At 36.8% G+C, this 13,664-nt stretch overlaps 1 protein-coding gene across 13 annotated transcripts in view; it reads right to left on the minus strand.

The window, feature by feature from the left end:
* Positions 1 to 2,734: 2,734 nt before the first annotated feature.
* Positions 2,735 to 13,664, minus strand: part of LOC106069356 (neural cell adhesion molecule 1-like) — a 50,357-nt gene continuing 39,427 nt past the window's right edge. For 10 of the 13 annotated variants that reach the window (XM_056035430.1, XM_056035431.1, XM_056035429.1 and 7 more), the window contains 4 exons: positions 10,167 to 10,360; positions 7,753 to 7,977; positions 5,311 to 5,425; positions 2,735 to 4,303 (listed from right to left, as the gene is read on the minus strand). In XM_056035430.1, coding sequence (XP_055891405.1) covers positions 5,322 to 5,425; positions 7,753 to 7,977; positions 10,167 to 10,360 — 523 coding nt within the window. In that variant the 3' untranslated portion in view covers positions 2,735 to 4,303; positions 5,311 to 5,321. Of the gene's footprint in view, positions 4,304 to 5,310; positions 5,426 to 7,752; positions 7,978 to 10,166; positions 10,361 to 13,664 lie in introns of those variants that run through there. The other 3 variants (XM_056035434.1, XR_008778890.1, XR_008778889.1) reach the window with 3 other exon arrangements.

Consider the following 13,664-nt stretch of genomic DNA (forward strand, 5'->3'; position numbering starts at 1 on the left):
GTGTTGTAATTATTTTTTTACCATTGAACCTAGGAGAATCGTTCTGGTACCTAAACCTTTAGACCTGTGTTTCCCAAACCTAGGAGAATCGTTCTGGTACCTAAACCTTTAGACCAGTGTTTCCCAAACCTAGGAGAATCGTTCTGGTACCTAAACCTTTAGACCAGTGTTTCCCAAACCTAGGAGAAACGTTCTGGTACCTAAACCTTTAGACCAGTGTTTCCCAAACCTAGGAGAATCGTTCTGGTACCTAAACCTTTAGACCAGTGTTTCCCAAACCTAGGAGAATCGTTCTGGTACCTAAACCTTTAGACCAGTGTTTCCCAAACCTAGGAGAATCGTTCTGGTACCTAAACCTTTAGACCAGTGTTTCCCAAACCTAGGAGAATCGTTCTGGTACCTAAACCTTTAGACCAGTGTTTCCCAAACCTAGGAGAATCGTTCTGGTACCTAAACCTTTAGACCAGTGTTTCCCAAACCTAGGAGAATCGTTCTGGTACCTAAACCTTTAGACCAGTGTTTCCCAAACCTAGGAGAATCGTTCTGGTACCTAAACCTTTAGACCAGTGTTTCCCAAACCTAGGAGAATCGTTCTGGTACCTAAACCTTTAGACCAGTGTTTCCCAAACCTAGGAGAATCGTTCTGGTACCTAAACCTTTAGACCAATATTTCCCAAACTTTTTCCTTAATGGAACACTTCTCACATTCTGAATTTTTCAAATTTTTTTTTTAGACATTAATTCACGTGGTAGCCTAACAGTTAATTATTCCATTAGTTCGTGGAATAAGTAACTGAGAAACACTGCTCTCTACAAAAGGACCTAGATTCATTGAACTACTTTTTAGGGAAAGGTTAATCTAGTTTCATACGTTTGTGTTTCGTATCTCTATGTGTCACGTTTCAGAATATTATGAATATCTTTGACAAGAAAAAAAAATACATACCTAATTGGCCACACAGGCTGACCGTTATAATTTTTCAAAATATAATCATTTTGAAATTAAATTTTCGTTTTCGTATTTTTATTATAATACCTGAAAGGGAATCCACCCCCACCCCCCCTCCAGCATGTATTCAATAGAGTTAAATAAAGGAATAGACATTCAGGAACATTTTGCAGTAGCGTCACACAATACATTTGTGACAATTTATATAATAATAATACTTATACCGGTACTGGAGTTATATACTTTATTACTACACAATATCAATGCTATCTTTACCATTATTCTAGTCAAAGTCTAGTCTAGAAGACTGTCCTTTAAGTTTCTATGTCTGGATGTAGAGCACCAAACTAGAATTTTATATACCCTGACTAGATTATACATGGGCGTAACTAGGGGTTTTTTTTCGGGTGGGGGAATTGGGGCGGGGTGTTGTTTTTTTATCTTATCATTCATTAGTTATAGAAGCGCGGTGGCTGAGCGGTAAAGCGCTTGGCTTCCGAACCAGAGTCCGGGCTTCGAAGCCTGGGATTTTTAATTTCGGAATCTTCGAGCATCTCTGAGTCTAATAGATAATGGGGAAAAGGCGGTTGGTCGTTGTGCTGGCCACATGGCATCCTCTTTAGCCATAGGACAGATGACCTTTACATCATCTGCTCTATAGACCACAAGGAACTTTTATATTCATTTGTTATGAAGTGCTCTTACAAAAGGTCATCAGCTTCATAAAGGAGGAATTGTTTTTTTAAACTTTTTTTATTTTATTTCACCAGTTTGTAAATCAATTCCTCCTTTATGAAGCTGATGTCACTTAAAGGTTCTCATTCTATTTTCTTGTCAGCTCTATTGCAGGGAGTCTTTCTGGCGTGCTTTACACAATCAAGTTATTCTATCAGCTCATACAAAGATGTAAACCAAATTAAACTTTAAGACAATAATATTTTGAATGGTATAACCATTTAATGACATCGTGGATTGGTGGTTTTTAGTTTAATTGTTATTATTAGTCAGTTGGTGTTAGGTATTCAAGGTTGATGTTAGGTATTCAAGGTTGGTGTTAGGTATTGTGTTAGGTATTCAAGGTTGGTGTTAGGTATTGTGTTAGGTATTCAAGGTTGGTGTTAGGTATTCAAGGTTGCAACATCTTATTACGGACAGAGAGTCTACTTTATGCATTCAACTTTATTCAAGTCTCTAACAGTCTGGAGTTAATTCTTGCATCTTGTTAATGTGCAGGTCTTGTTCATAAATAGTTTAGACACATCTAATACAGCCGTATAAGAAACTCAAACATCTTCTGAATAATCTATCGAAGACAGACAGCCATTATACAAATACCAGATCAAGACCTATCAAAGTGGCCAATTAGGTCTTAATTTTGTCCCCAAAGATATACATAAACTGTCAAAATTTCTAGGAAAATCGTTAGAGCCGTTTTCTTTGTGAATCAATGAAAAGTTTTCAAGCTAATTGGAGGGATAGTAGCCTACAATAATAAACGTGACGTAAGCTATTTCTTTACTAATCCCAGATTTTGATATTTTAAAACGCCTGTTTTGGTGAGAGCATTTTATTTTAATCGAATTGAACTGCCTTACTGTCTTTAAGTAGCGTTTAGATCAGTGGTTCCCAAACTTTTTTGTCTCGTAGACCCCTTTCCATGTTTTCTGGTTTTCGGTAGACTCCCTGCTTAACTTGCAAATTTTTGCAAATTCATCAAAACATTTTTTAAAGCAAATTTCTAACTGTAGTGAGTTGAATAGTGAAAAAGTAATCCAAAGCTACATATGTAGTTAGAGATATAACGTTTTTATTGAAAAAAAAAATCAAATTTAAACCAATTAAATATTTTTTTCTTTTTGTGGGTGTATCATCCGTTGCTATGGATATTATGTTTCATATAGGAATTTGTTGTTCTATGAAGTAGTCCTTCAAAACTTAAATATTAAGTAATTCATTAATTAATTTGTAAAAGTTTTCACAAAGATCAGTTTCACGTCTATTTCTTGATCTTTAACGTGTGGCTCAAATATTGGGTCTGCGGAGCTTTTTTCACAATTTTTTTCACAAACAGGAGAAGGGGCGAAGGCGAGTAACTGTCGCCTGTCAGCTTCGAGCAGGAAAGGTTCATTAGTCTTAGCTAGCTACCCACCTAGCAAAAGGAAAACTGACTTCAAACGTCTGCTGCCTTGCAACTAAACCTAAACATAGGAAAGGTTTTGTGGGTCAACCCTGAGGAAAACTAAGGAGCAGACGACCCTTAGGCAGTTTACAGCACTCAGCGCTACACCCTGTCAGAACCTATGACGCCGCAGTTCCCAAACTGTAGATATGGCGTTTTCCAAAGAGTTATTTAAGAAGTTTTTAATGTTATAACTCATTTAGCACAAAGTGACCTTGAAATGTATTGTTGCTTAAAGAAATTCTTTTAATACTATCAGATGTAGGTTTGTGTTAAACAGTTTTTAAAACAACAATGGCTGGTAAAATTAATGTTTTTATCTATACTGTTTTACATATTTTGCTATAAGTAAAGAGATGTTAATGATGATCAAAGAGCTATTGTAAGATGCTCACAAACCATCAACTTCTCTATAGGATGTCGAACTGAGATTTTGTGGGTCTAATTCTGAACTTAAAATCGTTGAGTGTTCGAAAGTTTTTCAAATCTTGATATCTATTTTTGTCAGTGTGGCATTGTCTTGGATGATCCTCCAGCGTAATTGGTTTCATATCATCATAAAAAACTCAGGCAACAGTTTGTTTGATAAGGAAGGAATTAAACATTTTAAATAATCCAATCTTTAAAATTACATTTCTTTTTGTTAAACATTAGTTACATGTAGACAAAATCAAGGTATTTAAATAAGTGTTGAAATTAAATACAATAGTTTTTAGTTGGAATAGCAGTATAAATATTTAAAAGATTAACAAAGGAACAAATCATAGATTAATGTAGGAAAGAATTACATAAATGGGATGTAAAAATTATTTTAAGTCACGATCTTTTTAAATGAAATCTATTATCGTAGACCCCCATGGACATCTCATAGACCCCCAATTTATTTTTTCACACTTGTAGACCCCTTGAAAGTCTTCGTAGACCCCTGGGGGTCTATATAGACCACTTTGGGAATCACTGGTTTAGATACTAAATATGTATTTACATAATAACACACAGATACACACAAGTGAAACAAATTTATAACCAGGAAGCCTTGATTTGTTTTGTTTTTCTCGGATGTTTAATCTTTAACAGCAATCTCCTTCATGTCCCACTCTGTCAGTCATGGACCATCATCTGTGAAAACTGTAAGATGGCTCCAAAGTCCGTACTAATCAAAGATTTGTCAGCATCTGTCATTAGAAATGACTTACATTAGTAGTTGAAAATAAAAAGAAGTTAAATTAATGTTTGTGTACCGGTCGCTCTTCCAAAAAACAAACAAACAAACAAACGCGTTTTTTTTTGCATATAGAGGACACTGTGGACTTGAATGGATCACGAATCACGTTACCAGCACAATCACCAACGTCCAAGCAAGCAAAAAAAAAAAAAAAAACCATTAAAAAAACAAAGATTATATAAGGGAAAGAACTACACATGTACAACCATATACTCAATATTGTAAGATTTATTTGCATTTTTCTATACCAAACTAAATTACCACAAATTAACCAATTAATCTTTTTTTTAAATTGATTAATGTGTTGCTAGAAAAAAATACATAGGAATAAATAAAGCCCCCCCTCCTTTCAGACCTCGTGATGCAGATGATGCAAAGGTCATCTGTTTCTGTGGTCTATGGTTAACTCATGTGGCCAGCACAACGACCAGCCGCCTTTACTTTTCCCCAACTGATGTCAGGTACCCATTAGAGCGGGGTGGACTCAGAGGCGCCCAAAGATCCCGAAATTGAAAATCCCAGTCTTCACCAGGATTCGAACGCGGGACGCCCCCTTCGGAAGCCAAGCGCTTTACAGCTCAGCCTCCGAGCCTTCATGTGTTACTAGAGGCAATGAATAATTGTGCATAGTTTCAACTTGATCCTAGAAAGGAAGGTGGGAGAAATAACGTGTACCAAACAGACAAACAGACAGAGTGAGTGAGTTGATAGAAGCTTTGTACAACTATCTCGCATCCACTAGAGAAAACTACACTAAAATGCAAATGGAGCCTCCTTTTGGGTAAAGCCTCGTTTCTGATTGCGAACTCATGGTAATGCGTTTTTCACATCCAGTGTTAAGTGAATAATTAAAATATAGCTAGCAACATATTTAATTAGATTTACATCCTTAGACAAACTGGACTGCGTCCCATTTTATTGTGCGTCAGTCAAAGACAAATCGGCGTTCTATCTTACCCGCTTGTCACCTAAAGACTTGTTTCACTGGCATGAAAAGGTTTACTTGGTAATTCATGCGAAGACTTTGTCACTTCAGACAGTCTCGTGATAAAGAAAGACGATTGCTTAGCACCTGCGAATCAAACAAATTCAATGCAACAGGTTACATTGCCTGCTAATTACAAACAAAACAATGTATAGGCTTGTGATGGCAACGTTAGTTATTTAATCAAGAACTTAAAGGATAAGCACAACTTTAAGCTCGAATGGCAGATATTACATTTTTAAAACAACGAAGGAAGTAAACTAAAAAAAGAACAATACATTTAGTTAGAGAGAAAACTGCAATGAAAAATACATTTAGAAAGGAAGGAAATTAAAATGAACAAAACATTTCGTTTGAGAGGTAACTCTTCAGTACTAGAGTCACGAGCTCAATTACAAACATAAAAGCATAACTTAACTAGCAAAACAAAAAGAAGTAAAAACGAACCCCTGTATAGATTCGATGATATTGTTTTGGCCATGGCCTTTTTCACCCTGCATATCGCAACGCTGACCCTAACCAGGACCCCCCGGACCCCCCCCCCCCTTTTTTTTTCATGTTTTAGGGGATGGGGTGGGCACTTTCAATAAACTACTAGCATTTCAACTATTCCCCTTTTGGTCCGTGAATTTTAGTATACGCTGCTTTGAATTGGAACGGCCAGCTTTAAAACGCCCTCACAAATATAATTACTTCTTGCCTAAGAAGTGTAGTATCACTTAGTTTGCTCCCCCCCCCCCCAGAAAAAAAAAGCTTGAATGTTAGTAACTGTTACGTCTTATATGAAAGGCCCGCTTTATATCGCCCCCCCCCTTCCCAAACATTTAGCTCTTGAATTCGATTAGCTAAAGGCTTATCACGTGTATGCCGCGTCTCCATACCCCTTGGAAACTATTCCTACATACAATCTGTGATTACTCTACGACTTTCCAGCTCTTTATCTGTGGTGCCAGAACCTTATTTTACATGACTCAATTCTACGTATCGAACGCTGAAATAATATTTTGGCCGAGCAGTCACTCACAGCCATTTTAACGTTCCCCTAACATCGTTTTTGGCTATGAATTCTAGTAGGCCTCTTCCCATTCAATTAGAACGGCCCGCTTGTATCGACCTCCCACACATACTTCTGGCCTGAGAATTCTAGTATCACTTTACTCCCTCCGCCCCCCGTCACCCCACCCCCCACCAACAATTTGTACTATACAATCACTGACTTTCCTTCGGATTCTTAATTCAATATTAAAATATTTAATAAGCTCTATGATGCTCTTTGGTCGGACATCCCCCCCCCCCTTTTTTTTATAACTCTGGAGTCGTAGCGCTCTCTCACCCAAGAATTTAAAAAAATATAATTATACCTGCATTTCAATTGTTCTTACAACTTTTTGCACACAAAACACGTATTCAGTTCATGTTGGCTTCAAACAATTTAAAAGTTTGGATGCTGCCCCAAGGAGTTGTTTTGCGATTTCAAACTTTAAAATTGATTAGTTGTTCTATATGCTTTGTAAATAAAACCAGATTCAAGTTTCGTTTTTTTTTAATTACTAGAGGGAGAATTAGTAACATATGCAATGCTTATATACTATTATGTACATAACCAATGCTTTTTTTTCTGACGGTACGCATCGGTACGGCGAAATGTTGGTAAAAAATTATCACTTTTCTTGCATTTTAACCTTTATACCCGGGCATGCTACCCTGCCTCATAGTGGCGCCCGGGTGGAAACGATCGTAAGAGGAAACGATTAGGCTAAAGGGTAGCAAAACAAGACTCCCGTGGGGGTGCCTAAGGGGGTGCGAGAGCATCCTCATTGCACTGTGCGGAGTTGTAAAAAAGCTCCCACAACCTTGTCACAATCCAGCGCGCCTTTCCTCAAGGGGCCGTTACATAAATGGCATGTCCTGCACGGTTAGCCTGGTATAGAAAAGGAAAATGGCAGGGGTCCCGGTGCACGCGGTCTCTGGCCGCGAGTCTGACACCCCGTCAGACAGAACAGTGTACAATGTTCTCATTCAGGCCGGTGAAAGGGAGCTCTTGTTCACTTTTGCTGGCTTAGAGTTCCAAGAGCCGAAGGCTCAACTCTACCTGACAGTTTCAAAAAGAAGAAGAGGAACCTTTATTATTAATTTATTAGTAGTTAAAAGTTAAGCGATCCATCACTGAGTACCGCACCTATTTTTTTTTTTTTTACAAAAGGCACTGTATATGATTCTGTCTGTCTGTGTCTGTTTATCTATCTATCTATCTATTCATCCATCAATCTATCCATCCATCTGTGTGTGTGTGTGTTTATCAATGCCTTCGTGCTATGTGATCGGCTATGAAGTTGAAACTGTTCCAAGTCAATTAAACGTAGCTCCTAATGACTCGGCATGAGATCACTACTGAGTGTCAGCGTGCAGCTTACCCTGTTTTATCTTGTAGATAATGTAAGTCACAGGGGTGACCAGAGCGGTCAAAACCGTCACGACTAAGACAATGATGACGATCCATATCGTGTTGAATGTCGTCTCTACATACGTGGGCTTACTCTTCTTCTTGGGAGGCTTTGTCTTGTACTCTACGTAAGTCGTTGGTGAGGTGACATCGACAGTATCTATGGTTATCGATATTGTAGTTAATGCGGTTATCTCTTGAAAAAAAAAAGATGCAGAACAAATAGTGTTAGATTTTTTTCTGGGTGTTGAAGTAGTAACAACGTTTAAAACTGAGGATCTCCAGATCAAAGGTCTACAAGAGTCATGATTGTTTTTACAACCTAATGTAATTAACATTTAAGGCAGCGGTTCGCGATCTTTTTAGTTCTGTGACCCCTTTGAAATCGCAGTACGGGGCCCCAACTTGAAGCTAACTTCCCCAACCATAAAATTATTTCAGTTTCCTAGGCCTAAGTAACTGTGGTGTTATAATATCGTAATTATAATTTCGAAACTTACAGGCATGATTTATTTTATTGTTAGAAACTGAAAATTGCGAATTATGTGATTATATTAAGTGTAAAATAAGTTTCTGCTTAGAATTTAATAACAAATAAATCAGATTTTATTATCACGACTTGCATTTGTTTTCTGCTGCGTTATCACCTTATTTATTTTGCATACTTAGCAACATTTTTGACAAGCATGGCGGACAATTGTTACGGCTTCATTAAACTACATTGTTACAAAACTGTTATGACTGAAAGCCAAAGTCGTCGTGAAGGTCGATTTGTTACCTTTTTTCACCGATCAGGAACTCTTTGGGCAGTCTTTGTAAGAGCGCAAAGAATGTCATCTTCAGCATCAAGTCTGCTTCAGTGTTTCGACTAGATAACTCATAGGCTGGAGAACCATTTTCTTCGCAAACGATATGAGGTTAGAAATAAAGGAAAATGGCAAAACAATGCAGACAGAAAAAGATACGTCTGCAAACACTTGATCCAGAATTGTGTTACAGACATTGAGGAGAACTCATTTTCGGTGTTAATGAGTTTAAAAATACAACCAGATATGTGTTCAATGAAAACGCAGACTGTTGTTGGACGCTTTAAACTCACTATCAAGCTTTGAAAACAGCTTTCACCAAATTGAATAACTACGTTTTTCATGACTTCTTGTAATTCTCGTGGAAGTGTCTTCGTGGCTTATATTCCTCAATGATTCATACCGTGAGTTCCAAAGACTTCTGGTGGCTTCGAAATCAAGAACATCGAAGAATACCAAAGATATCATCTGCACAGACACCACAAATATTTTCCCAACAGCTTTACATTTGACGTTTAGCGATATTGACGTTACAATTGGCAAGAAAAGAGATATTGGTCTTTAATGTGGCCATCATTGACATACCTCAGGTAAACTGTTATTAATGTTTATACTACGACAATTAAAATCTTAGAAACTTTTTCTAATTCAGTTTGTTTTGTAAAATGGTTTACATGTTTCGGATGTTCCTTCAGAGTTGAAGATAGTTTACTTCCTAGTCCAAACCTCCCGCAGGACGACGGGGAATGGGAGCGGGCAGGGTTTTAACCCGAGACCATCGATAAACCCGAACGACAGTCCAGCGCGCAAACCGCACGACCAGGCAGTTGTTTGGAGCAGCTCTTCTCGAATGAATAGTTATAAAAAAAAATGGAAACGTCAAGGGAAAAACTATACATAATATTATTATTCGTTAGAATAGTAAAAAACAACAACAACAACAAAACTTCAGATAGTCTTAGGCGAACTCCCAAAGGGGTTGCGAACCAGGCTGAGAAGCGCTGCTCTAAGAAAATGTAGGCTAATTTACACAATTTTAGTTGTTTAAAATCGAAGCAACATTATTAGTAAAATATGGAATACAACAATTAGAGAAAGAACATTTAAAGATATCATAGCAAGAACATTGTGGGCAGCGCTGAGCCTAATACCTTCCATACATGTCTAGTGACGTTGCGCGTAATACATTTTGAATAACCAACTCCCACATAATACTTCTTGACGAACTAAATTACTTAGACTGAGGTCCTCCAGCGCAGTTTGGTGCAAAGGTTGGCAAGCTCTCTCCATAGAGATCGGTCATAGGCGACTCACACAGCCTCTTCACAGCTGGTGCCCACGGATTTTAGTTGGGGAAAAGAAAAAGCGGTGGGTCGTTGTGCAGGCCACAGAAACAGATGAACATTACATCATCTGCCCTATAGACCACAAGGTCTGAAAGGGGAACTAGAAAAAAAAACTAGACTAGACATGATATTACTTCTAGACCAACCAACTCTCACAGGATATTACTTCTTGACCGACTATCTATGTTCTCTTGTTTATTTTTTCGTTCATTTCAAGCATTCATCTCTTTTACCTGTAGCCCACACCGAAAAGCTGAACTGGTTCGTGAAATGATCAGACTTGAAATGGAGAGTAAAATTAGTGCCAGAGTCAGCAGACGTCAACACTCTGTGGCAGACGAACGTGTACTTTATCTGAGCAGAATTGCCTTCGTAGTTGGTCTCTTTGGAAATTTCAACGTCTGATGGCATTTGCTCTATTTTGAAACTAATTAAGAATAGAATAAAATGTTTCGTCCGTTTAGAACGAAGTTAGATGAACTAATAACTACAGAAGGAAGCTAGATGAACTAATAACTACAGAAGGAAGTTAGATGAACTAATAACTACAGAAGGAAGTTAGATGAACTAATAACTACAGAAGGAAGTTAGATGAACTAATAACTACAGAAGGAAGTTAGATGAACTAATAACTACAGAAGGAAGTTAGATGAACTAATAACTACAAAAGGAAGCTAGATGAACTAATAACTACAGAAGGAAGCTAGATGAACTTATAACTACAGAAGGAAGTTAGATGAACTAATAACTACAGAAGGAAATTAGATGAACTAATAACTACAGGACGAAGTTAGATGAACTAATAACTACAGAAGGAAGTTAGATGAACTAATAACTACAGAAGAAAGCTAGATGAACTAATAACTACAGAAGGAAGCTAGATGCACTAATAACTACAGAAGGAAGTTAGATGAACTAATAACTACAGAAGGAAGCTAGATGAACTAATAACTACAGAAGGAAGCTAGATGAACTAATAACTACAGAAGGAAGCTAGATGAACTAATAACCACAGAAGGAAGCTAGATGGACTAATAACCACAGAAGGAAGCTAGATGGACTAATAACTACAGAAGGAAGCTAGATGAACTAATAACTACAGAAGGAAGCTAGATGAACTAATAACTACAGAAGGAAGCTAGATGAACTAATAACTACAGAAGGAAGCTAGATGAACTAATAACTACAGAAGGAAGCTAGATGAACTAATAACTACAGAAGGAAGCTAGATGAACTAATAACTACAGAAGGAAGCTAGATGAACTAATAACTACAGAAGGAAGCTAGATGAACTAATAACTACAGAAGGAAGCTAGATGAACTAATAACTACAGAAGGAAGCTAGATGAACTAATAACTACAGAAGGAAGCTAGATGAACTAATAACTACAGAAGGAAGCTAGATGGACTAATAACTACAGAAGTAAGTTAGATGGACTAATAACTACAGAAGTAAGTTAGATGAACTAATAACTACAGAAGGAAGCTAGATGAACTAATAACTACAGAAGGAAGCTAGATGAACTAATAACTACAGAAGGAAGCTAGATGAACTAATAACTACAGAAGGAAGTTAGATGAACTAATAACTACAGAAGGAAGCTAGATGAACTAATAACTACAGAAGGAAGCTAGATGAACTAATAACTACAGAAGGAAGCTAGGTGAACTAATAACTACAGAAGGAAGCTAGATGAACTAATAACTACAGAAGTAAGTTAGATGAACTAATAACTACAGAAGTAAGTTAGATGAACTAATAACTACAGAAGGAAGCTAGATGAACTAATAACTACAGAAGGAAGCTAGATGAACTAATAACTACAGAAGGAAGCTAGATGAACTAATAACTACAGAAGGAAGCTAGATGAACTAATAACTACAGAAGGAAGCTGGATGAACTAATAACTACAGAAGGAAGCTGGATGAACTAATAACTACAGAAGGAAGCTAGATGAACTAATAACTACAGAAGGAAGCTAGATGAACTAATAACTACAGAAGGAAGCTAGATGAACTAATAACTACAGAAGGAAGCTAGATGAACTAATAACTACAGAAGGAAGCTAGATGAACTAATAACTACAGAAGTAAGTTAGATGAACTAATAACTACAGAAGGAAGCTAGATGAACTAATAACTACAGAAGGAAGCTAGATGAACTAATAACTACAGAAGGAAGCTAGATGAACTAATAACTACAGAAGGAAGTTAGATGAACTAATAACTACAGAAGGAAGCTAGATGAACTAATAACTACAGAAGAAAGCTAGATGAACTAATAACTACAGAAGGAAGCTAGATGAACTAATAACTACAGAAGTAAGTTAGATGAACTAATAACCACAGAAGGAAGCTAGATGAACTAATAACTACAGAAGGAAGCTAGATGAACTAATAACTACAGAAGGAAGCTAGATGAACTAATAACTACAGAAGGAAGTTAGATGAACTAATAACTACAGAAGGAAGCTAGATGAACTAATAACTACAGAAGGAAGCTAGATGAACTAATAACTACAGAAGGAAGCTAGATGAACTAATAACTACAGAAGGAAGCTAGATGAACTAATAACTACAGAAGGAAGTTAGATGAACTAATAACTACAGAAGGAAGCTAGATGAACTAATAACTACAGAAGAAAGCTAGATGAACTAATAACTACAGAAGGAAGCTAGATGAACTAATAACTACAGAAGTAAGTTAGATGAACTAATAACCACAGAAGGAAGCTAGATGAACTAATAACCACAGAAGGAAGCTAGATGAACTAATAACCACAGAAGGAAGCTAGATGAACTAATAACCACAGAAGGAAGCTAGATGAACTAATAACTACAGAAGGAAGCTAGATGAACTAATAACTACAGAAGGAAGCTAGATGAACTAATAACTACAGAAGGAAGCTAGATGAACTAATAACTACAGAAGGAAGCTAGAGGAACTAATAACTACAGAAGGAAGCTAGATGAACTAATAACTACAGAAGGAAGCTAGAGGAACTAATAACTACAGAAGGAAGCTAGATGAACTAATAACTACAGAAGGAAGCTAGATGAACTAATAACTACAGAAGAAAGCTAGATGAACTAATAACTACAGAAGAAAGCTAGATGAACTAATAACTACAGAAGGAAGCTAGATGAACTAATAACTACAGAAGGAAGCTAGATGAACTAATAACTACAGAAGGAAGCTAGATGAACTAATAACTACAGAAGGAAGCTAGATGAACTAATAACTACAGAAGGAAGCTAGATGAACTAATAACTACAGAAGGAAGCTAGATGAACTAATAACTACAGAAGGAAGCTAGATGAACTAATAACTACAGAAGGAAGCTAGATGAACTAATAACTACAGAAGGAAGCTAGATGAACTAATAACTACAGAAGTAAGTTAGATGAACTAATAACCACAGAAGGAAGCTAGATGAACTAATAACTACAGAAGGAAGCTAGATGAACTAATAACTACAGAATGAAGCTAGATGAACTAATAACTACAGAAGGAAGTTAGATGAACTAATAACTACAGAAGGAAGCTAGATGAACTAATAACTACAGAAGAAAGCTAGATGAACTAATAACTACAGAAGGAAGCTAGATGAACTAATAACTACAGAAGGAAGCTAGATGAACTAATAACTACAGAAGGAAGCTAGATGAACTAATAACTACAGAAGGAAGCTAGATGAACTAATAACTACAGAAGGAAGCTAGATGAACTA

The sequence above is a fragment of the Biomphalaria glabrata genome, chromosome 7 (assembly GCF_947242115.1).
Source record: "Biomphalaria glabrata chromosome 7, xgBioGlab47.1, whole genome shotgun sequence".
Lineage (NCBI taxonomy): Eukaryota > Metazoa > Mollusca > Gastropoda > Planorbidae > Biomphalaria > Biomphalaria glabrata.